At 35.1% G+C, this 26,659-nt stretch overlaps 1 protein-coding gene across 1 annotated transcript in view; it reads right to left on the reverse strand.

Moving 5' to 3' along the window:
* ELP4 (elongator acetyltransferase complex subunit 4) overlaps positions 1-26,659 on the reverse strand; it is a 175,755-nt gene that overhangs the window by 53,944 nt on the left and 95,152 nt on the right. Inside the window, exon 9 of the mRNA XM_047774605.1 lies at positions 24,760-24,905. Within this exon, the coding sequence (XP_047630561.1) occupies positions 24,760-24,905 (146 nt within the window). The remainder of the gene's footprint in view (positions 1-24,759; positions 24,906-26,659) is intronic.

The raw sequence follows: 26,659 nt of genomic DNA on the forward strand, positions 1-26,659 counted from the left end.
TAGTAATTGACACAACTTCAATATACCAGAAAGTTCAAGGCCCTTAGAAATTGTGGCAACAGAGAACCCCTTTATTGAATCATGCACCAAGTACAGAGTACACTCATGCCGGCTCCATTGCCATTAATTACTTAAAACTGGGTCCAGTTAAGTTGGCAGATGAAGGCCATGGAGAGGCCTATAAGGCAATATAGAGGTTTTCCTATCCCTCAGAACTAGAGTGCACTATTTACAATCATCGGCCTCATCCTGGCTGCCCCAACCACTTCACCCACCTTCTATGCTCTCCCCCGCAAAACAAAAATGAATACTACACAGCTAATAGCCAGTCCCTGCTTAAAAACAAAATTCTTGATAGGAGTGAGAGAATGGAGGTATTGCAGCAGACCTAGAGCTTGAGGACCGATCTTAGCTTCCAGCAGTTAAACCGAAGTCATGCAACTATTCTTCAGAGGTTCATAGAATTCTGTATGTAGCACAGTCAGGAAAGATAAGTTCTTTTCACAGCTGCTTCACAAGTCTAGCTACTGTCTTCTATCTTGTGATGCTGCAGCCATTATTCACTGGGGACCTCAATGTGCCATTAGAAAGGCTGTTGTGAGGATCTGTGTTCTGGGGAAACTATGTATAGTTATTGGCAGCTAATTATGCATATGTGTCTGTGGGGGCTATTAGGTGCTAGGCTAGGCTAGACTGGGTTTTTGTTAAATGCCTTTTAGTCTGACTGAAAGAAAGTAGGAAATTGGGAAAGTAGCTTGAGTGTAAGACATAAAGTCTTATTTATGTCTTCATTTAGTGGCCATCTACACTGTGTTAAGTCTCAGACATCATATATAATGCATATTTACTTCTGCTGTGGAAGCTGCATTTTTTGAAAATCATGAAGTTGCTAAAATAATTTTAACATTGTAAACAAAAATAGAGTCTGCAGAGATAATGAAACAAGTATGCTTAAATTCATGTCCAGAATTGCCTTCCTACAATGAATTGTCCTCGATATTTAATTTTAATGACTGATAATATGTGATGTTTCTTCCAATTGTTTAAGTAATGTAAAAATGAATAATTTTATTATTTCTGCTCTTAAACTTGCATGATTAGATGAGCTTCAAAATTTATCTTTTAAATTCTGTTCTTTAGTATAAAGACACATTAATAATTTTTTTTTACAAAAATCTTCTAAGTGGACAGTTGTGATTCAATGTGTAAATGTGTAGGCAAAGAAACCACTCAGCTAACTTTTATAGTTTTACTTTGAAAATTAGGCAGATGTGTAGGAAAACCAAGGCCCTTTACTTTCTATTTGAAATCTTTAATTATAAGCATTATACATTTGAAAGGCATCCTAAATTAGGTATTATCTTAGCTCTACCTTTATTTACTTTTACATAATTAACCTGATGAGAGATATAATTACAGCATTATACAAAATTACTAACCCATTTTTAAAAAACATTTCCTACATGATAAACACATTACATATGGATTAAGGCAATAAATCTCCAAGCAAAATAGCTAGGAGTTAATTAAAAAGTGGGAACAACGATTCCTATTTCTTGGATAGGAGAGATTTGGGGAAGTATTTTATGAATAAAATTTCAAGATATCACCACTTTATAAATGCTATAACAATGGTTATTTTAATGTCCGATTTGGAGAAAAAACAAGCAAACCTTGAGCAAACTGTCTTTCGACACCCATGGAAAAAGCAAAAGGCTTTCGTTGCTTGAATTTTTCACTTTGTATTATTGTGAAGTGTCATGGAGACAGAATCACAATGTGACATTTTTGTCCTCATCTTTGATATCTGCAGCATAAAACTGTTACTCTTAGAGAAGGCAAGAAGGAATCTCCTATTAGGAAAACAACGAGGCTTAATACAACAAACTGGAAAGAAAAATTATCTTCCCTAAATAGAAGAGTGGCTCCTGATCCTCTAAAGGAATGGTGAAAGAAGATGGCCAGGATTCAACACTTCCAAACTGAATTTTAAACAATGATTCAAATTATCATAAAATAATTAATCATGTTTCACTCAGTGATAACAGATATAAATGTCAATTGACTGGGAACAATGAGTATGTAAGCCCATGGGATATTACTATCCAGTGTTATCAAGATGTTATCAACTTGGCACCTCCCTTCTATTTCAAGGGTATATTTTAAATGCTCAGTGGGTTTGGTTTTAATTAGTCATCCTGCTAGGTAGCCATACTGAATCTCCACAACATGCATATAAAAGAAAGAGGAAGAGATATAATATAGACCAGCTTAAAAAAAACCTAAATTTATGCATCAGGTAACATACCTTTTCATTTAAAAAAGGTGAGTTTTGTGTAAGGCAAAGATTTAGAAAGAAATCAACATATTGGCAGGGTCAGTAGAATGGAGAAGGAGATAGCAAAATCTTTACCAAGAAGGAAAGATTGAGTTTGATATTAAAGTTTTTTTTCTTCGTTTTTTTTTAAACTCCAGGCTGATAGAGGGGAGTATTCCAGACTTAACGATAGGGAGTTCCTGTCATGGCTCAGAGGTAACGAATCTGACTAGTATCCATGAGGACGTGGATTTGACCCCTGACCTAGTTCAGTGGGTTAAGGATCTGGTGCTGCCATGAGCTGCAGTGGAGGTTGCAGATATGGTGCAGATCTGGCATTGCTGTGGCTGTGGTGTAGGCCGGCAGCTCCAGTTCTGATTTGACCCCTAGCCTGGTAACTTCCATACGCCACTGGTGCAGCCCTAAAAAGATCAACAACAAACAAACAAACAAAAAAAAAAAAAAAAAGGAGTATCCAAACTTAAAGACAAGAAACAGTTTGATAATTAGGGAAAATTTAAACAGTTTAGCACAGCTACTGTATCAGGGAAAGGATTGCCTTGCATTTGAGCATTGAGAATTCATTACTACCGCTCTTCCCACAAGAGCAGGCAGCTCAGATCCATATTAATTAAAGATGTAGTCAGGGTATAACATTATACCTATAGTCAACAATAATGTTTTACACACTAAAATTTAAGAGGACAGATCTCATGTTAAGTATTCTTATGATGGTTTTTAAAAAAGCAAAGTAGTCAGCTACTTACCAGAGTTCAACACATTATAGTTTTTCATTCAACACATATTTACTAAACACCTATCGTGTCTTAGATCCTGTGTTAGGTGCTGTGGATGCATCGGTGAACAAGAATATGACATAGATTCTACCAGCAGCTCACAATATGGTAGAAGGAGAGACCTCAAGGAAATAAGTGCAATAATTGAGATAATTTACAAGATATTCTGGGAATACAGAGGCAGGCTATCTAACCTGGTCTTGGAGAATCAGGAAGGATCTTTTAGAGGAAGTAACATCTATTTTGAGGGTTAAAAGATGAAGGCTGATCTGGCAAGAATAGTTGGAGGAAAGGGAAGAATATTTTTGGCATTTACAGAAGACCTGGAAGTGACAGAATAAGCCAAAGTGGTAACTGCAAGTGAGAGTCAAGCTGCAGCTTGGAGCTCAGGTAAGAGATGAGGCTGGAGGACTGACCAGAGGCCAGGGCCAGAACTTAAGGACATGGATTTTTTTTTTCTTTTTGTTTTTAGGACCGTACCTGCAGCATATGGAAGTTCCCAGGCTAGGGATCGGATCGGAGTAACAGCTGCCAGCCTATGCTATAGCCATAGAAACATGGGATCCAAGCTGCATCTGCAACCTACACCACAGTTTACAACAGCACTGGATCCTTAACCCTCTAAGCAAGGCTAGGAATCGAACAGCATTTTTGTGGATACTAGTTGAGTTCATAACCCTGGGAGCCACAACAGTAACTCCCAAGGACATGGATTTTGATAAAAGCACTGAACTAGATTAAAAACTCATCTAAAAGTATTTTCATAAATGTTTACTGAATGAATTAAGAAAAATTTATGGCTCATCTTGCTCTCCAGGTAGACCCTAAAACTTCAATTGATCCAGTATGTCCATTGCAGTGAAATAACAATGTTTTACTGTACATCAGGATATCTTTTTTTTTTTTTTCTTTTTTGTCTTTTTGCTATTTTCTTGGGCTGCTCCTGCGGCATATGGAGGTTCCCAGGCTAGGGGTCGAATTGGAGCTGTAGCTGCTGGCCTACGCCAGAGCCACAGCAACGCAGGATCTGAGCCATGTCTGCGACCTACACCACAGCTCACGGCAACGCCAGATCCTTAACCCACTGAGCAAGGCCAGGGATCGAACCCACAACCTCATGGTTCCTAGTCAGATTCATTAACCACTGAGCCACGACGGGAACTCCAACATCAGGATATCTTAAACACCTCCCCAACACACCCACACCCAAAGAAAATTTCATTCCAATTTCTAAAACAAAGATGACAGAATTATTTAAGCAGGAAATAATTATTCCTTCTTGGTACAAACAAGTGACTTGAGTATTGCCAATCATTTTACTAAAAATAGTCTAAAGAGCATAAAGATTTTGTCTTATTTGATAGTATTGAGATTTTTTCAGGTAATTTACTAAAAGGCATGGCCATTTTACTTGCTTTTCTTATCACATTTTGTTTTTTGTCTTTTTTCTATTTCTTGGGCTGCTCCCTCGGCATATGGAGGTTCTCAGGCTAGGGGTCTAATCGGAGCTGTAGCCACAGGCCTACGCCAGAGCCACAGCAACACGGGATCCAAGCTGAGTCTGCAACCTACACCACAGCTCAGGGCAACGCCGGATCCTTAACCCACTGAGCAAGGGCAGGGACCGAACCCGCAACCTCATGGTTCCTAGTCGGATTCGTTAACCACTGCGCCACGACGGGAACTCCCCTCTTATCATATTTTTTATAGGACTCATGGTGTACCATGCTTAGGCATACAAGTGTATTTCTAAAAGTGCTAAAAAAGGTTATATTAAAACAAAACAAAAAGAATAATTATTTAAATATTACACAAAACAGCATTATAGTCTGCTTATTTTCTAAATTTAAAATAAACAGGAATTCCCGTCGTGGAGCAGTGGTTAACGAACCTGACTAGGAACCATGAGGTTGTGGGTTCGGTCCCTGCTCTTGCTCAGTGGGTTAAGGATCCGGCGTTGCCCTGAGCTGTGGTGTAGGTTGCAGACGCGGCTCGGATCCTGCATTGCTGTGGCTCTGGCGTAGGCCTGTGGCTACAGCTCCGATTGGACCCCTAGCATGGGAACCTCCATATGCCGCGGGAGCGGCCCAAGAAATAGCAAAAAAAAAAAAAAAATAAATAAAATAAAATAAACAAGTTCTGCTTTCCAAATGAAGCAATTACTTTATCAAATCATAACTATTTAATAATTATCATTAAAATTTTTTTGAATATTACTGGAAAGCCATGTAATATAAACTCTTTTGATTAGAAAATAGATGATTATGGGGGAAATGGAAGCAATTTTATCTTTAAAAATATGCAGATGAATTGTATAATAAAAAAGTACATTTAATGATCATGTAATTAGATGGGAGGAGTAACTGGCTTTGATAAGTGGATCACAGATTTTACTGCCTAAACTAAAAGTTGGGACAAAATTAAGTTTGCCTACCATTAGAGTCAGTGTACTAAGTTAGATATTTTTTTTAGCAATAATCACTTTTGTAATAAAGAACATAAAGAAATAGTTTTACTAACATACTTTAATGGTACTCCCTTTTCTTCAGATACACATCACTTAAGTATATTATGCAATCACTGGTAGAAATTATATAGTTAAAATAAAAAACATGGAAATATATAAATAGTACTTATTTTAGGTTATGTTATACTGAAAGCTTATATAGCTCACTCATAATCATCATATTAGTTGACATAAAAACACTATAGGAAATAATAAAAGTTAAAGCAGATTAAGCTCATTTGTTAAAAATAATTTATATTGCATAAAAAAACATAAAAGCGTTTCATTCACTATACTGACCAATTATCTCTATGATGCTAAAAAATTAATAAATCTCCAAAATAAAGTTGAGGATTATTTGACATCAGGTGCTTGAGTAAAGCTTTGTGCAGAATGCTTAATGATTATTAGTGCTTCATAAAATTATATAAAATACTGCCTTTATTTAAATGAATTTTTCCAAGGGAATAATAAACTTTAATTAAAAGCAAAAGACAGGAATTAACTTAAGTGCTTACTCTGGTGAACTAACAGAACTATATGGGAAAAACTCTTCAGGCCATTTGAACATCTTTAGGTGGAATCACAGGTCAATAATCTGGGACAGAAGAAAATAGACTCCATTTAAAAATGAACTTCTATATGTGGTCTTTGAAAATTCACTTAAAATCCAAAAGCTATTGCTTAAATAACCCCAGTCTTTCCTTTTCCAATTTAAGTCTGTTGTTCACCTGGTCTTCCATGTTGGCTGTTAAAAGTAGCCTTACTATTAAACTCTCCATATACATTCTTGAAATTTACTTCAGATTTCTTTTTTTCCAGAGTATTAACAGTAAGTCTTTAAGGTCCCCTTGTCTGTCATCTCAAAATGTTTGATAATTCCTGATTCCCAAAGAAAGATATTTTTACAAAAAGGATATAAGGCATTAAATAAATTTGTTTTCTTAGGTAGCCATTTTTATCTATACATAGCAATAGTAAAAATGTTTATTAAGGCCTATGTACGGAACTTTATAAAAAAATTACAGTAATATTTTCTGGGCAGTGTTCACTTTATTGTTCTCTTTAAATCTATTTTTAATCTTTAACATAAAGAATTTGAAACTTATTTTGAAAAATAGTTTTATGTTAAAATGAGAATTAGACTCTTCTAGAAATATTTTGTAATATAAAAATTTACTGAGCTGTTTCAAGAACTGATAAATTTAGGTCAGAGTGAAAATACGAAAAGTAAATCTTTGCTATTTGACAATTGTAGTAGATATAAGAACATTTCAGAAAGCAAAACTACTTTAAAAAATGACTTTATGTTTTTTAACCACATGGCAAAACCCACCTATAGATAGTACTGGTAGTGGCAGAAAATGTTTACCAACCATTTTGGGGTAAAAAAAAAGTTTCACAGTTAAAAGGAACCCTGATGAAGATTGGAAAAATTAGAGACAGACAGAGAGACAGAGAAAGAGAGAGCGAGAAAGAAAGAGGAAGGGAGAGAAAGAAATATCTCTTCTGCTACAGGCATAGTTTAAGTCTTATTTCACAAATAAAAGGACCCTCCCTAACATATGGAGTAGTTGCCATGTCCTCCCAGGGATGGTCTGTAGCTATGTTCACCTCAGGCTCATCAAGAAGAGGTGAGCTGTCAAATATAATTTCAGTCATAGGATGGTTTGGTTGAGACAGATTAGTGGTATGCAATCATGATAGATAGTTTATCCTAGCTCCAAACTGCCGCTTGGGAAATCTTAGAACTCAAATGAACAGAGACTCAGTCATTATTAGTGTCAAAAAGGTATACAGAGACAAAATTTGGTTGGCAGCATGAAAGATGAATCAAGGCGAAAAAGCGACCCATTGCCATGTTCAAAATCGAAATCAAGAGGCATGCTACACTTTGGAAATACTTTAAATACCAGAATAGTCATATATTATTAATTGTTCACTGATCAACATGTAAACTGTGTTTCTCTAAAGTAAAATGTTTCTTAGAAAGACAATATAAAATACATGTTTTATCTTATTTCAAAATCTTTATTCTCAAGGTGAAGCAGAATAGAGTTCTCTCATATATAAGACAGCAAAAAAATCTTAAAAATTCATGTTATTTTTAATATTCTTTCTCCAATTAGATATTCCAGGGTGGGGGGGGGGAGACTTTTTACAAGAGAAAAATTGGCTTTGTGGAAATATTTTAACATTTAAGTGTTATAGAGTTTGATGACTTTCTTAAAATGTGGAAGAACTTAACTAAAGAAACTTCCAAATGTTTTACACTGGAAAATGTCTATTTATACACTGTAAAATACATTATTCTATTAGCAAACACAAACTTTGGTATCTGTAAATCAGGACCCCCCCCCCAACCAAATATCCACAAAAAGAATGTCCTCAAGTGTCACTGCCTGAAGTGATATGCTCTGACAAATCTAACAGCTCTTTCTGTGTCATTCCTAATGCACTTGTCACTCAGTATTATCCATCCTCATTAATGACAATGGGAAAGTTTATCTTGGGAACACGTTTTAAATCATCTACTCTTTACAATGGGACCATGAAATCTCTTACAAAACATGAGGCGGGAACTACTCTGACAACAAAACCCCTTCCTGGCAGCTTTATTCTTAATTCCTGTTCAAGGAGTAATCTGTTTATTATAAAATCATACAGAACAATATATTAAACAGAATTTGAAACAAGAATAGCTAGTGTGATTTTCAAGCTTACAAGTATTTTTACAACATTTTTATTAGGCTGAAAACACTTAGTTGAGCCCTTTTTTGTGTAGTTTCATGCAATCTTCTTTTCTGTTCTACATTATCAACCCCTTTGAAAAGTTTTGTTTTACCTAATTTTAAAGCAATTTTTAAATGCATAACCTTAATAAAAAATAATATTATGCATTAACTTAAAAGCAATTTTGAGTAAAACTAAGCTCACATGTTTAAATTTCCTAATTAAAATGCTGAAAGATTCCAACTCGTCTCTTATGACTTAAAAATAATCCTACCAGCCCCCCAATATAATATATTTGTTTTAAGTTTCAATATGATCTTATTTTGTTAAGAAATTCCTACAGTTTTAAAAAATAAAATGAAAAATAAGCAAGACTTTTTGATCCACAGTGCCCACTTAACCTTACTGTTTTAATGATTATCGGTTATATACACTGATAATGTGGATATCAGGTAATGTGGATAATGAACAGCTGATTTTGGGGACATATTTCTACAGATAAACTCAATATTGTTAGAAATATATCCATATGCCTCTTATTATTCAGACATCAAAAGTTTAATGGTATATTCTGATTAACTTACTATATAGTAAAATAATCTTAGATTACAATAATAAACTCAAAAGATCACAGTTAACGTTGATCTTTATCACCTTTAATCACCTGAAGCCCATTTGTGAATTCAGATAGGCAAGTAAAATATCACGTTTTAATATTTAAATTGTATGAACCTGTACTTTACCCTTTTTACTCAAAATTCGAACTACTACTTTAATATTTCTCATTAATGCTTTATTTTTTTTTTAAGGGTTCTTTTAAAGGACGTTGTGAAAAGTATATGGGCATCATGCTTAAGATTCTAAATTAAATACACGATACCACAAAATGGTTAATTTAATTGATAATGTTTTATAAAAGAAATAAAAATCTAGGGAAAACGAAGATGTACACGTAACTTATAACTGCTCTTCATATATTAGGTGTCTATTTTGAATAGAGTGGTAGTATATACAAAATAGCAATTTATGTGTGGCTTTAGAAAGTAAAATCAGTACTGACAGATGGGAAGTTGTGTCAGCATCTGAAAGCATTTCCTAACAGCTATCTTTGGTAGAGATTAAAATGGGGTGCCTCTAAGAAAGTGGGTTCCATATGATTATGGACAGGCTAGGTGGGAAAGTAGGTGCATACAATAAGAAGCTGCCTTTGAAGCACATTAAGCTCCCTTCCAATTTTAACCTTTTAAGAATCTAGTTATTTTCTCAGAGACATCTCATTAATTTTAAAAGTATACACTACATATCAAATGACTGCGTGACTTCTTGATTACCCAAATAGGGCTTAATTTTTTTTTGTCTCTTTTGCTTTTTCTAGGGCTGCTCCCATGGCATATGGAGATTCCCAGGCTAGGGGTCTAATCGGAGCCGTAGCCACGGGCCTACCCCAGAGCCACAGCAACGCGGGATCTGAGCCGTATCTGCAACCTACACCACAGCTCACGGCAACGCCAGATCCTTAACCCACTGAGCAAGGCCAGGGATCGAACCCACAACCTCATGGTTCCTAGTTGGATTCGTTAACCACTGCGCCACAACAGGAACTCTGATTTTTTTTTTTGTCCCAAATAGGGCTTAATTTTAAGACTACAAATCACATACCCTAACTGACAAATCTCTCAATAATTTTTCTTTAAAGTATGTAGCCTTCTCAAGTGGGGTTCTTCTCTATAGCAAACTTTCTCTATAAACGACTAGATAGTAAATATTTTTGGTCTTGTATGCCAAAAGATCTCAACTTAGTAGTATGATGCGAAAGCAGCCACATATAAAGCATAAACAAAAAGGCCTGGCTGCGTTTCAATAAATGTTTATTTAAAAAAAATGGTGGGGCTGGATTTAGGCTACAGGTCATAGTTTGCTAATGTCCTCCTTTAAAGCATCAGAAATGTAGTTGTTTTAAAAACTGCCTTCCACATATCTAATTTTACATGGACCAAAGCATAAAAACCTTTCCAAAAAAAGGTGAGAATGTTACAATAATTAAATGCTAAGGCAAATAGATGGCCCATATTTATGGCACTATGAAGAGTAGATCCTATTTCCAAAAATCTTTACATTACCCTGTTTCTTGACAGAATTACACATTAAGTCAAGAGGACATGTAAAGGAAATGCATCTGGTTATAAATTATGCACTGTAAAGCTTTTCTTCTGAATATAATTGTCCTTAAATTTCTATCTGGGTCATGACGCTTTCCCAGGAGGGAATTCTTAAAAAAGCCCAACTAAAGAACTAGACTGGTACTTGTCAGCTCCACGTGCATAAAGAGATCAATAGGATGGGTTTGTTAAAAACGATGGTTATAGATTCTGTTATTGTGGAAGTGATAGTAGTTGCTTTGTTGCCAATGGGCATTTAAATATGAATTGGAAAATACCCAAAATGCTATATTCAAATTCCATTGTACGTAAGTATTTCATCCCTAACTCACAAGTTTCACAAATCTTTTGCAATATTTTTATATTAAAAGACAGGAAAATACATAGCCAATAAAATCAGCTGTGCTGGCCAGAGAAGACCAGATATTTTAATAGTCAATTACTAGGTCAAAGAGATTAGAAGATATAGGTACTTTAAACCAGGAATTAGGACTGATTCTTCTAAGCTCTGAGGGACTTTTACGAATCTAGTATGAATCTAATAGTTCACTTAAGGAATTCAATTGGAAAACTCTTACTGACATTTATGAAACGTTTATTGTCATAATGGAAGATTTATTATCAAATCTTTTAAGATGAAGCATTTAAAATAACTTTCAAATGGCAATAAAATAACCATAATGAAATCATGATTCATAGTAGGAAAGATTTTCTACTGTAAAATAGAAGATCACTTTTTGTTAACTGAAAATTGTGTATTTTTTCATTTCCTATCTAGTAGTTTTGAGGAGTATAGTTCTTCTTTATTTCAGCAATAATGGTCCCTTATATTATGAGTTGATTTTTTTTTGTCTTTTTTTTTTTTTTTTTTTTTTAGGGTTGCACCCATGGTATATAGAAGTTCCTAGGCGAGGGGTCGAATCAGAGTTGTAGCTGCCAGCCTACGCCACAGCAACACATGATCCGAGCCGTCTGTGACCTACACCACAGCTCATGGCAACATTGGATCCTTAACCCACTGAGCGAGGCCAGGGATCAAACCTGTATTCTCATGGATACTAGTTGGATTCGTTACCCCTGAGCCTTAATGGGATCTCCCATCAGATGATATTTTTGAAGGTTATTTTACTTAGGCAAAACCTTAAATGGAAATATTAGCATTTATGGCAAGCTTATTAGCATTATCAGACTATTCCATATAGTCTGAAATGGTGAGATTTTATGGCCACACCTAATTGTTTTGAGCACTGGCAAGAGAACATTCATTCGTTTAGTCATTCATTCAATATTTTCTGAGCACCTACATGATCAGGCACTAAACTAAGAAAAGAGGATACCATGCTGAGTAAAACAGACATAAGTTTAAAGCATTTATGTCCCTAAATGAACCAGATTTCCCCAAAGATTTGATATTTTATAAATAAGGCTTAGGCAGGTGTTTCCACTGTGCTAAAGAAGTATGGCCAACACAAACAAACCAAACAGTACAGAAGGGATATTCAAGAGCTCAGTAATAAGCAGAGAAAGATTACTTGGGTCAAGCTATTCTTGGCTATTTATGTCATGTCTCACCTTATTTTTATAGACCAATTAGTCCTACAGGTTTTTAAAAGTTAACTTATTATTCTTCATTTGATTCTTCTTCTTCTTTTTTTGGGGGGGAGGCTTTTTTTTGTCTTTTCTGAGGCTGCATCTGTGGCATATGGAGGTTCCCAGGCTAGGGGTCTAATCGGAGCTGTAGCCGCCGGCCTACCCCAGAGCCACAGCAACACAGGATCCGAGCCGCTGCGTCTGTGACCTACACCACAGCTCACGGCAATGCCAGATCCTTAACCCGATAAGCAAGGCCAGGGATCGAACCAGCAACTTCACGGTTCCTAGACGGGTTCATTAACCACTGAGCCACAAAAGGAACTCCTCACTTGATTCTTGATTCAAATCCATTGTTAAATTATGTTTTTTGACAGAGGAGATTTGATTTGGCCTTGACTGCAAATTTAATTTTTTTTCATTTTTGATAGTACAACAGAACCAAAAATAAAATTAGGGGTGGGTAGTTGTTGGGTGTCTGAATGGCCAAATTCAGAGGGAAGAATCTAGAAAGTGCTGGTTAAATTTATTTCATTAGTATATTTTTGCTAATTTTTTTTTGGCCCACCCATAGCATGCAGAAGTTTCTGGGCCCGTGATCAAACCCACGCCACAGAAGTGACCCAAGCGACAGCAGTGACAATGCTGGATCTTTAACCCACAGAGCCACCAGGGGACTCCTAGTTTTACTAATTTGATATTATTTTGAGAATAAAAAAATGATGTATAGTTCATAAGCATATATACAAAATATGTAAAATATGCGTATTAAAATTATTATAAAGTACAAAATATTTTCTTTTCACCATTACTTTTATTTTTATCCTAAAGTCTTAGTTTATTGAAAAAACAGGTGACTGAATTTAGTTAGCATAGATCATTACTAATATGTTTTCTCTACCACCATTTTTTCCCCAAAGAGCTCTGGAAAAGCTATGAAAGATAACTAAAATAAGTCTCTATCTACACTGATTCCTTTTTCATACCTATTCTTGACAAGTTTTGAATCTCAGTACAGAAAAAACAGAGTATATACAACTTAGGCATTTTGAAACATGATAGTAAAGGCCATTTGAATACTACCATTGTGCTTTGTTTTTCTAGACCAGGACATGAGCCATATATTTAACCAACCAAACAAAAATGTGCATGTGTATGTATGCATGTATGCGTGTATGCGTGAGAGAGAGCAGATTTTCTTAAAAACTGTAGTCACATATTCTAATAATTTTCTATATTTATGTTAAGAAAATAGCACTAGTGCATTTGGCTTTGCTCAACATTTTAGCAATTGTTTATAAAAATAATAATGAAGTAGAATTGTGCTAGATTTTTCCTTTCCCACTGAATATAAGTTGACCCATTGATTTACAGGCTCAACAAGGGCAATCCATTTCATGCTATAGCACTGACCCTTCACAAAAATCTTGTAAATGAGTAGCCTATTACAATATGTACAAGTGACCTTTAATTGCACCAAGGGGCTTTTTGTTAAAAGCTTTTTCAGTGCTACACCATAGCTACAGTATAAGTTGGTAAAGTATTTCCAAGGTTATGGGGCAGGAATATCAACAAACAACCCTCCTATAAGCAAAAGACATAAATAAAAAGTTTGAGGCATTTAACTGATGTAATAATGCCTTTTAAATAACAACTGATCATAAAGATAAGCTGTTTTTCTAATCATATAAGATTAAACATTTAGAACATTCATAAACTGTTCATTAAGTTCTTAAAAATCTAATCAAATACAACTTTTTTTTTTGTCTTTTGTCTTTTGTTGTTGTTGTTGTTGTTGCTATTTCTTGGGCCGCTCCCGCGGCATATGGAGGTTCCCAGGATAGGGGTCGAATCGGAGCTGCAGCCACTGGCCTACGCCAGAGCCACAGCAACTCGGGATCCGAGCCGCGTCTGCAACCTACACCACAGCTCACGGCAACGCCGGATCCTTAACCCACTGAGCAAGGGCAGGGATCGAACCCGCAACCTCATTGTTCCTAGTCGGATTCGTTAACCACTGCGCCACGACGGGAACTCCCATAACTTTATTTTTAATAACAGCTTTTGGAAACAAAAAGAGTTATTATCGAAACAGAAAGAGCTATTATTAAACTTGAAATCAGCTTCATTTTTAACAGAAAAATTTAATTTTAGTAAAAGACAACTTTCCTCTTTTTACTAAGTGATCACATAATTGTAAATTCTACTACGTTGAAATGTTTAGTAAAGAGTCTTATACTAACAAAATATACCCAAACACATTTCAAGTATTACTTGCATTAAGTAATGATATTTAAAACAAATTTTTCATGAACTATAGGATCAGACATTTCAACTGATTGACTGAAAAATTTCTGAATGATTGCAATATATTTTTGACATTCTTACAAAAAGTTGAAACCAAATACTCAATTTCATTAAACCATTCATACTGGGTATCTTATTTCTGGAAGGCTCATGCCAAAATGATTTAGTTTGATTCTCTACAACAATGGTGGGTTGACTTGACAGCATCTGACAAAACAGTTCAGTGAACTTCACTGTACCAGCTACAAAGAACCTGAACTGGCTACTCTATGAAATGTCCACTGTGGCAGAGAGTTGTGACAGTAATAATTTTGACGAAATTTTAATTTCTACTTAAATAAGAGAACCATTTTAGTAGTTGTGTGGCCGAAGCCATCTACATCACACCACATTTTTTCTTAATTATTTCAGTCTCCCAAATCCTACCTTTTAAAAACTAATAATTTATATTTAATCTCAAATTTCCTTATTGAGGAACATAATTTCTTCTTATTGAACTGTAGGAAACTTTTTAAAATAATACTAATCTACAAAAGAGGAAAATGTTTTGTGACCATAAGTTTTACCGTTTAATTTTGCTTAAAGGTGCTATTCAAAGAATTTCCAATAAATAGAACACCTGCAAATGGAAAAAAATCAGTTTTTGCATGAATGAATCAAACCTTCATTAGAATCAATTATGATAAAAGAGAAGGCAAAATTAGAATTTTTTTTTAATATTTGAAAAACTGAGTATGGTAACTCAGTGTAAGTTGTACACACCTTAATTATCTCAAGATAATTTTTGATGCTCCAAAGATGATACATTAAAATAATTCAGAAAAATACAGACTATAATATAAAAACATCATAGCTATCTATCAGCAAATTAATATTTGCAAAAGTACCTAAATGGTGTTAATTATACTTTAAAAAGTACCTAAATCAAGAATTTAAGTGAATATAATAATAATCACTATAATTAAATTTGGGATACTTTCGAACCATATCAATATAGCTGATTGGAAATAAAGGAACCAGATTTCTTTGTATAGGATACTTTCCCTATCTTATGGAGCTAAGATCTAGAAATCCTACATAAGTGGATAGTGTTTTAGGGCAATGGCTCTATATTTTTTGCAAATTAATCTTCTATTAAAATCTGCTACTGCATAATAGAAATAAGTAAAAATACAGAAAGAACAATCTTGCCACCCTAACATATACATATCACATACACACATACACATAACATAGCAAAATATTATATAAGGGAGAAGCTATGATAAATCCAAGCTGAGTTTTATGAGGTAGGTGATAAAAATAGAGTAGAAATGCTTGCTAGGAACAAAAAAATTGTTAACTCGAATGTTAAAAGATTACATATAGGAGTTCCCGTCGTGGCGCAGTGGTTAATGAATCCGACTAGGAACCATGAGGTTGCGGGTTCGGTCCCTGCCCTTGCTCAGTGGGTTAACGATCCTGCGTTGCCGTGAGCTGTGGTGTAGGTTGCAGACGCGGCTCGGATCCCGAGTTGCTGTGGCTCTGGAGTAGGCCGGCGGCTACAGCTCCGATTAGACCCCTAGCCTGGGAACCTCCATATGCCGCGGAAGCGGCCCAAAGAAATAGCAAAAAGACAAAAAAAAAAAAAGATTACATATAAATAGGTATGTATACACACATATACACATATTGTATATATCCATATATAGATATGTATATACCTACATTTATACCTACATATTTTGTTGGAAGCTAGTTCTTGTTTTTTATCAGACAGAGGCTTTCTGGCTTATGTACTGAAGATGAGATGGGGAACACCTTGGGGTGTGTTGAGTGGTTAGTGGTTATGAGCTTCGGCTTTGGAATAAAACAGATTTGAATTTAAGTATCATGTTTGCCAGTTATTAACTCTGCGACTTTGCGTAAGGTTAAGTTGCTTGATCTCTTTAAACCTCAGGTTGCCTCCTTTGTTAAGTGTAGGTAATAATGGCATAGGGCCTTGTGAGACTATGAGATAATGCCTTTAGAGAACATGTGGTGGTCTCAGGCCTCTGTTAAACATCCAACCAAACTTTCAATTTTTCATAAATTTATGATAATTAGCAAAGCTCTTGAACATAACTTTCCAGTGTAATTCTGCACAGGTAGTCAGAAGATCTGAATTTAGTCCTGGCTAAAACCACAGCACTATGATGGTACTCCTCATACTTCCTTTTTTTTTTTTTTGTCTTTTGCCTTTTCTAGGGCCGCTTCCAGTGGCATAAGGAGGTTCCCAGGCTAGGGATCTAACCAGAGCTGTAGCCGCTGGCCTACACCACAGCCACAGCAACACAGGATCCGAGCTGCATCTGCAACCTACACCACAGCTCATGGCAACGCCGGATCCTTAACCCACTGAGCAAGGCCAGGGATTGAACCCGCAACCTCATGGTTCCTAGTCAGATTTGTTAACCACTGCACCACGACGGGAACTCCTATACTTCCTTATTAAAATGTGTATGATAATACCTATGGCAAGGGTTCCCGTGAGAATCAAATAAGAATGAAATATGGTGATGTATATGAAAGCTCCCAACACAATGTCTAGAACAAAGGAGATACTCAATATACATTTCCAAAGAAAGTTACAATAGATAAGAACTAGTTTAAAAATTGTACCTTAACAGTTCAACCACTATTTATGGAATGCCTACCACACATGCTCAGGATCTAGCTGCAAACAAGACAGATTATCCCCTACTCTTGTGAAGCTTAAAACAGGTAAGGTTAAGCAAGGTTGGGAAAATAAACAAATTAACTGATAAACAACTATGGAAACACATAAGTGTTACACTGAGAATTAAAGTAGGGTGCATGAGTGGAGTTCTCTCTGTGGCACAGTGGGTTAAGTATCCAACTATAGTGGCTTGGGTTGGTGTGGAGGAGCGGGTCTGATCCCTGGATTGGTGCAATGGGTTAAAAGATCCAGCAGTGCTGCAGGCACAGTGTAGGTCGCAGCTGTGGTTCGGATTCAGTCCCTGGCTCAGGAACTTCCATATGCCGTGGGTGTGACCATAAAAAAAATAATGAGGAGTTCCTGTCGTGGCGCAGTGGTTAACGAATCCGACTAGGAACCATGAGGTTGCGGGTTCGGTCCCTGCCCTTGCTCAGTGGGTTAAGGGTCTGGCGTTGCCGTGAGCTGTGGTGTAGGTTGCAGACGCGGCTCGGATCCCATGTTGCTATGGCTCTGGCGTAGGCCGGTGGCTACAGCTCTGATTCGACCCCTATCCTGGGAACCTCCATATGCTGCAGGAGCGGCCCAAGAAATAGCAAAAAAAAAGACAAAAAAAAAATTAAAAAATAATGAGTAACTGAGTGAATACTTCAGATGGGCTAGTCAGGGAAGACCTCTCTAAGAAGGAAATTGAAATATTTAATTTATAACCCAATGACAAGAAAAAGCCATAAAAGGACTGGAGGAATGAATATTCTGGACATTTGCTGTGCAAAGACATTGAAGAAGGACTAAGGATGTTTTGGGTATAAAAGTGTCTTCGAAGCTACCTATATCCATCCCAAAGTTCATGAATACCATGTTAAGCTCTGCTATGTATTTCCTACTCTTCCAAGTACCTCGGAGGATATATTAGTAAAATATATATTTTTATTTTCTTGGAACTTAAAAAATGCCTTTAGCTAATGAAATGGGACAGCCACGATTTGTCATCATTTTTTGTTTTTTTTTTCTGTCTTAGACACTATAAATAACACACTGCAGGAGGAAGTGTTTCAGGGAGTAACATGTAAGCTGGGTGAATTCTGCTACAGCAGTTCTACAAAAGCTTAAAAAAAAGTCCTTGAAGTATTGCAATATAATTTTCCTGGAGCCATGTCATAGAACACACAGAGAAATGTTTGTATCTGCAAAATTTAGGAAGAAGAGACCTTTTTCTCTTTGCACTCTTAGGCAATGCTAAAATCTGTATCATCTTGGTCTCAGAGGTGAGATTAATGCAGTACAGATATTACGGAATCTTTAGGAAAGACCCAAGGACTGAAGACTATTTGGCAAGATTCTAAGTATTTCACTTTTGCTTTATGCAATAATCTCACTCTTCAAATATATGCTTTCCTTAGGTTTCCTAAGCAAAATGTAGTATGAATTAGTATAAAAAATACTAGCTACACATAGTATTTCTATGTGAAATGCTAGACCTTCAGTTCATTTAATAAAATGATTTATACAAAAATGATTCACAGTCAAGTCAAGGTGGCATAAGATATTTAAAATTATCTCTCAAAGAAAGAGGATTCATTTGATGTAATCAATTACAAGTTTAATATCTGAGATGCTGCTGACCATACAGAAATTTTAAGGTATGTAATAGCCAAACATGAATTTACTCTTCCTTGCCAAATGATGCACTGATGTTCTGCCAGCCAAACTCACAGGAAGCATGTGACATGAACACAAAAGCAAACAGGCCTTATGCTGCCTAAGGGAAAGTCAGCAAGATGGCAGCTTCAATCATTTGGAATAATACTAAAGTAGCCTTAGGCTTTTCTCAGAATGGAAACATGTCACTATTGCTGCAATATTTCAACAAATCAGAATGCAGAGAAAAGAACACTTATGCAATCACGTCCTGGAAGGGCACTTTACTCAACATTTAAGTGGAAAATAATTATAAAGAAATTTCAGAAAAATTGTCAGTGCACATAAATGACTCAGGGAAAAATGTTTTTTCTTTCAACGCACTTAATAGATTTTTAAAAAGCTTACCACTTAGAAACAATTTCCTTTTATATTTTCCTTAAGGAATTATTAATGTAAAGACACATTTTTATGAAGCAGTAAGTGAAAAGTTTGGGATTGAAGCTGCTGGTAAGAAATATTCGTCCCCCACCCCCAATACAGTACTATTACTTTAGAAGTGTGATCAAAGGAAATAAGCTTTCACAACATTTATATAGGAAGTTAAAAAATACTTCAAATCTTTTGGGAACTTACCTAATCAGTATAGTTTTAGCATGTGTCTAGTCAAGTAGCCATCTCTGGTCAATCATCAAAAAATCAAAGGCAAATTGGCATGACTCAACCCTAACTTTAATACCGCATGATTGTGTCGTGTAAGCTTGTTTTGTGTGAGAGCTGCTGTGGTTTTAGCAGAGAGATTAACAACCGGACCTAAGCTGGCCTCCAAACCTTGCCCTGCTGATGCCTCCAGCTCTTTGAAGTCTGACCATCATACCTGGCAAAACAACAGTGGGAACTAGGATGGTGTCAGATCTAATCAAATTGTTCGCTGCAGCACAGCTAACTATGGGGTTCACTAATTGGCCCAATTGCGGATTATACCTTTTGCTACAGATTCAGGACAATAATTTAGTTAAATGATGTTTTTTTTTTTTTTCCCTTATCTCTTCTAATTAAGATTCCAAAGTGGGAAGAAATAGGATTAGACAGAGTCTCAAAACTGTGTTCCCCTTAAGGTGGCATGCACTTTCGATAGGTTCACTATGACATGTGAAATATAGAGAGCGCAGGCATAACCCAGCTTCTGGAGATTGTGTGAAACCTATATGACATTACTGTATGGCTACACCACTTGGGAAATAATGTGTAAATATGGGGATGGTAATATAATGACTATATTAAGTTGTGAATTGTATAAAATGACATTTCTATAGTTAAAGAATGTTAATTTTTGGGGTTTACTTTTGACAAACGATTTAACCTATATGAATAGATGCCTATGTTCCACTTGCTTTCTTTTGCTAACTGAAGTAAACAGGAGATTTGAAAGAGCAACCAGTTTTTATGGAGGGCATGATTACTAGAAAAGGTATATTTGGACCACATGGATCATGCTCCTGAGTCAGACACCTATGTTTCCACTTTTTAAATTTTACTGACATAATTGCGAACTGACAAATAAGTTACCTATCCCTTCCCTCTACCTCTAGATATACTAAACAGATAGTCACCTTTCTACTTAATTTAAAAACTAGAAAAGCTGCTTTAAAAAAATGTAGGGGAGTAAGGAAACCTAGGGCCAAAGATACCATACAACATTCTAACTGGTCCAGCATTGTCAGAGTGACTTGACACCCTCGTACTGTGAAAAGTTTATGATTTTCCAATACGTAAAAATTTCAAATAATTCTACTGAATCACAGCAAGTCTACTATACTACTATCACATCAAGTATTATTATAAAGCTAACTTATACTGATGGCATATACTATTTTGGTCTTAGTACTGAAGAATGAATCTATAAATGCATAAAAATAACAGTTACTTAATACATACTGGTTGACCAATTATTCTGTGAGAAAAAGTTCCTGGGTATTAGAGAGGTACTGAGGTCCTATTGAATTAGTAGGGCAAAGTATGATGTGATAACCTTGAGTAAACTTGATATACTTTGATTTTCTGAACTTTTCATATTCATTTAGCATACAAGATCCACATAAATATGATATTTATGATAGTCACTATTTTTGAACCAAATAAAGCCTACATAAGTATTGTTTATCCTTACAATGAAAACTTGCAGTGAACAATGCAAGTCTTTTGCATATGTCAGTATACCCTTGTGATCATATTTTCTGACTTGAACTTAGAAACATTGAATCTTAGAGCTGGAAAACTATCACCAAAGCAGAAACCCTATTTGTTAATAACCTTAACAGAGTCTGCACCTAATGAAATAACATATTATTATTATTTATATTAGAAAATTAGCCTACTAAATTGTGTGAAGGTATGACCAAGCTGACCAATACAAAATCAAAACAGTGCAATAATGTTAAATACAGGTAAAAATGCTGCTCTTACGATGTCATCAAATTAAATACAGCCACATATCAAATCCTACCAAATCTCTTATGTATTATAATTTTTAATTAAAAGAGAAAACTGGTTACTTATGATGCCAACATTAGAGAAGCAAAAATTATAGAAACTGAAAAAATCCAAATCTAAACACTTATTTCAGCTTGGAAGTGAAGCTTTGTAACCAAGTTACACATCTTGCAGAACTTAACTGAGAGGTAGTGTTATAGGTCATTGGACCAGTGGAAGTTAGATAATATTTATAGCTGTATTATTTGGACAATTCTTTAAATTCCATAAATTTATCTACATTACATACATTTCAGCAAAGATTTTTTTCACCTACTAAATCTATGACTCTGATATAGATACAAAGATGAAAAGGACATAGTTTTTATATATTGAGTCTGATATTATACTTTAGTAAAGTCTCTTATTATAAAATATTTAATCGCTATATAGAAAATATAAAGAAGCCAGTATAGTGCCTGGCACACAATAAAGGCTTCCTAAATGCTAGCTATGATGGAATGGAGTTATGGTAAGACCAAGAAATAAGTAGTATATTATGGTTAATCAAATATTATAGAGAATGACTATATAATTTACTTGGATTATCAACTTTCAAAGAATTGAAAAGCTATTTCTTTTAAACTGAAGCCATGCTGAATCAACTTTAAACTTTGTCTTTTACTTATGCAGAATGAATGCCAGAATTTTAGTCTCATTACTGCAGATGTGATTCTTCTATGATTTATGTCAAGGGGTTAATTTATACAGCCTTATAGTTAAAGAATACTAAGTATCACTAAAAATTTAGATTCCATTCAAAACACTTTCACTTGAATCTGGACAATACCAATACACACTCCAAGAGGAAAGAAATATTCTTCTGTCTTATCCAAATCACTCAAAGAAATCAGAGATTACTGGTTAAAGTTTCTCTACCTATTAGAGGCCTTGGGGAGCTGTTACTAAAAACATATTCAATTTTCATACATAAAAGTGACAATGATTAGGTAAATCAAAGAAAAGAGATGCTGAAAATAGAGATGAAAGTTTTTGTTTCTTTTGCTGTTTATTTCCAATTATGCCACCTTTTGAGATCATGTGACTCACAGAAAATTCCAACATGCAACAAATCTACCTACATGGAATTAGAAAAGTTATTTCTGCTTTACCTGCTGAACTACTTTTAGCAGTAGTAGTAAGACACAGATTTCATACCTGGTATATTATAGCTTCAGACTGTACAGACCAGTACAGTGTACATTTTACGATTTTTTAAAACATCAGAGCAACTTAAAAAAAACATTTATTAGTTGTGCATATTAAAAAACTGCCACTTGGCAAAGGAATCTTCTTGTTTCCAATGTCTATAATATACCACCAAAGACTTGCTGTCTGTTTCCACATGCATTTTACCACGCACAATTCTATATTTAAAGCACTTAATCTTTTGTGAACTACATGATTTTATCTTATCTTGTACTTCTGTTAGGTTCGATTCTTTGATTTATATCTTTTCTAATCACCAAATCGAATGTTATGACATAGTAAATAACCTATATTTCTATATTAAAAAAAAACTGTATTCATTAGGTTATAAGCCAAAAAGGTAAAGAATTTGGTCGTCTGTATTGAGTTTCAACCTACTTGTGTTTTGCTTTCAAATTTTGTAATGTTGCTTCTAAATCATAAGGTGACCAGTTATAATGGTTCTCTTAGTTTGGAACAGTGGGAAGAAGAAGCAAGAAAAGGGAACAGAAACCAAGATCTTTCATCAGCTCCAGTGGTAAAATGTAGTCACTATTAGAACCTAAAGTTATTCAAAGGAGAGATCCCACTTGAAATTATCTTTAATTTTCACCCTCTTACCCCCAAATAAGCCCCAGTATATGTGCGTGCGTGCGCGCGTGTGTGTGTGTGTGTGTGTGAGAGAGAGAGAGAGAGAGAGAATAAACATTCACACTACTATGCCACCTTCTTCTCTGGGTGCAAATTTTTTTTCACTTGGGAATCTCCTTGCTTAGTTTTTATGGTTATGGACATGTTACCTTAGACCTGGTTGTCAGAATCCTCATCTTGGGAGAAAGGTGCCATATGGAGGAAAAAAAAAATTATACTTTTCACTCAATATATAAATTCAACTTAAAAGAAAATGATGAGGCATGCTTTCCTTGTGACATGAACAACTTTAATCCCTCTAATAAAAGTTTTAAGCAATATTTAACTCAATATTCTGTCAGAAAAACAGAAACAATGTTGAACAGTTACAGCTTTGGGTTCCATTTCAATGGTTCCTTTTGAGAACTAAGGCAAATTAGCTCAAGAATCACTATTTCTACACTCTCCCTCTTTTGGCTTTAAGTGGCTTTTGAAGGGAGTATCCCCAGATGAGAAACTTCTATCACTCCTGCAGAGATGACCTGCTTGAAGAACTGGCTGCCTGATTAACTATTAACTGCTCTCAATAGGATTAGATAATTAAGGACATTGATGACCATTAATTAGGAGGAGGGCACATTAATTTGTCACTGGATAAGGCCCTTACAATGATTTATAGGTTAGTGCTACTTGCAAATGTGAAGGGAAAGAGAAAAAGAGAGAGAACCATTAAGTTACCTTATCAAGTGGCCAGCTAAAGAGGGCAGAGGGTCAAAAAAGGGCCAGAGTGGTCACTTAAGGGTGAAGTCCCAAACACCAAAGCAGTGCCAAGCCACATTGACCATCATTTGGTGACGAAGTTAAAAATATGCTAATTTATTGGTGGCAATTCTCTCTTTTTATGGTTTCAAGCAGTTAAGACAAGTGGCCTGCTTAAGAGCTTTTCATTTGAAAAGAGATTAAACAAAATGGTTTGTCAAGGCTGCTTGGCTGTTTTATGTCTTTGTTAAAAAAAAAAATTGTACCGACTATACTGATAACTATCACATCACCCCAAAGCCATCTCTCTCTGTCTGGAGCATTTATTTCGTTAATAAATACATCAGCTTTAATTGCTTAATAGTGCTATGTTCATTTGCTCTTTTGCAAGATTAAGTCGAAATAAATCTTTTGTACTACTACTTTCTGTCACTATTGCTGGCATAAAGGTCACAAAGAAAAGTTTAAGTTTTTGTAGACAATTTACTTAAAGATACTGGTGTAAACAACACTTTGTTTTCTTCATCAGGGGAAGAGGAAAGATGGTTTCATTAATAGTAAAGAAAACTGCTTTTAGAATGTCGATAAGGATCCTCTTTTCTTATCCATACACGATTGTGTGTAGCATTCACATTCCACACACAAATAAGCATAGCTCATTAACATTTAATCAAATATGCTTTCGAAAGCCTTGGAAATACACATGTCATACTTACGTTAAGTTTGGACCTTACTTTTAACAGACATTTAAAACAAAATCATTTTGCTACATTCTAATGGTACACCATTAAAAGACCAAAATTATTCTATTAAAACAAAAGAACTTAAAAAGATTTAGCGTGAAATATTTCCTAAGAATTTCATTAAAGTAAAAAAATAAATAAATAAAAAGAGATACTCTTTACCTCAAGATTGTGAACCAAAACATAAAAATTCTCTCTTACCTCAATGGTGAATAGCTTCCTTTTTAATTTAAAAGCTAAGTCTTTGACATCTGATACATCGCAAATCAAGTTATTAAGCCGAGGAATCTGCCGTATGTGAATCAAACCTTGTGGAGAGAAAATTAAAAGAAAAAAAATTAAAATGCTGTCATTGGATGCATAAATGAAAGAGAGAATTACAGCAGAATTCTGTAAATTTACACACAAGCATCCTCCCCTTTTAAAACTGGAGCTTACTACCAGGAGCAATGAAGCAAATGGTGTGATTATACTCAAGTAATCAAGCAGAATAAGATAAACAGAAATCCTTGTGCGAGGAAAACTAATTGCACTTGGGTACAGAAGTACAGATGTAAAGAGGGATCTTAATACTTGTCAAAACTACAGCCGGTTTGTGTGTGATTTTCTCTTGTATTTACAGTAAGCAAATATGGCTATCACCTTGCATGCTGCCCACGGCACCACTGAGTGATCTTTATTTTATTAAATGCACCAGTAAGCAGCCAGCAAAACAAGGCTTATGGGTTACTGATAACCACTGAAGCAATAATGAAAAGTATTTCATATTGTACCTTATTAATGACTTGAACAAACCGCTGAAGAAAACTACATTTCAGAGCACACTCTAGGATCAAACATTAACCCCTGTGCCTTCCCAAGACAGTCATTTTGGTGGCATGTTAGACCTTTATGTAGCTGTTATAAGCTTTGTAACAGTGCTAGGTAAACCGTGAGCTTTGGCCTCTTGTCAGTAGAAACACTTGCTAATTTTTTCTGACAAGGGCACTGGATGGCTTTTGTGCAGCTTAATGCAGTTTCTGACTAAACTCAGGGTCATTTGCCACAGATGAAGACATAGAAGATTCTTCAGTGCATCTCTCTGCCTGACTCAGCCCGTATATAAAAATCACTATCCCAAAGACGTAGATCCCTCAACATGGGGGAAGAAGGCAAATTCAGATTTGAACAAATTAGCTAAGTCTTATTTACATAACTGCTTCTCTAGTATACAGTTTTTTGTGTGTGCATGCATGTGCGTGTCTTTCGATGCTTAGTAATGTATTATTGTTAGCTTAAAAGGGTCAACTTCTGAACGCTTACCTTTAGAAATGGCCCCTTCAAAAATAATTCACTAAAATATCTGACTTAATTTTTTAAGCTTAAGAAAATGCAAAAGGTGTTATCAAGGAGATGGTTTTTATATACAAATTTAAAATATCTCACATAGAGCTATCTAGATCAATTTATTAGAAACAATCACACTCTACTTCCATTTGCACATTTCTCATTGTAATCTTGCAAGTGCTTGTTTAGTTAACTAATAAATCAGGAGGTTTTACAGATGAATCAATGATTTCTCAGGTCCTTCTTATTAACAGAAACTTTACTCATCATCAGAACCCTCCATTAATAAGTGGGAAAAAATGAATCAATCCAGAGATTTCAGCACACAAAAATAATCACAGCTTTTCAATCTTTGAAATGTTTTAATCAAAATAATATTTTTTTAGAATACAAAATATAATTTTACTAAACTTACAAACTCATAACACAAATGATGCTCAGAAGTAACTTATAATGTTTAACTTAAGTTGTTTTAAAAAAATATAAATAAGAAATTAAAGAAGAAGTTTATCCAGTTACAAGATACATAAATCCGGGAGATATAACATACAGAAACGGTTACTATGGTAACAATACCATACTGTATATTTTAAAGTTGCTGAGAGAATGAATCTTAAAAGTTCTCACCAATAGAAAAAATATGTAACTATGTTTGGTGATAGATACTAACTAAACTTACTGCGGTAATAATTTCTCAATATATGCATATATCAAATCATTAAGTTGTACACCTAAA

The sequence above is a fragment of the Phacochoerus africanus genome, chromosome 4, assembly GCF_016906955.1.
Source record: "Phacochoerus africanus isolate WHEZ1 chromosome 4, ROS_Pafr_v1, whole genome shotgun sequence".
NCBI classification, from domain to species: Eukaryota; Metazoa; Chordata; class Mammalia; order Artiodactyla; family Suidae; genus Phacochoerus; species Phacochoerus africanus.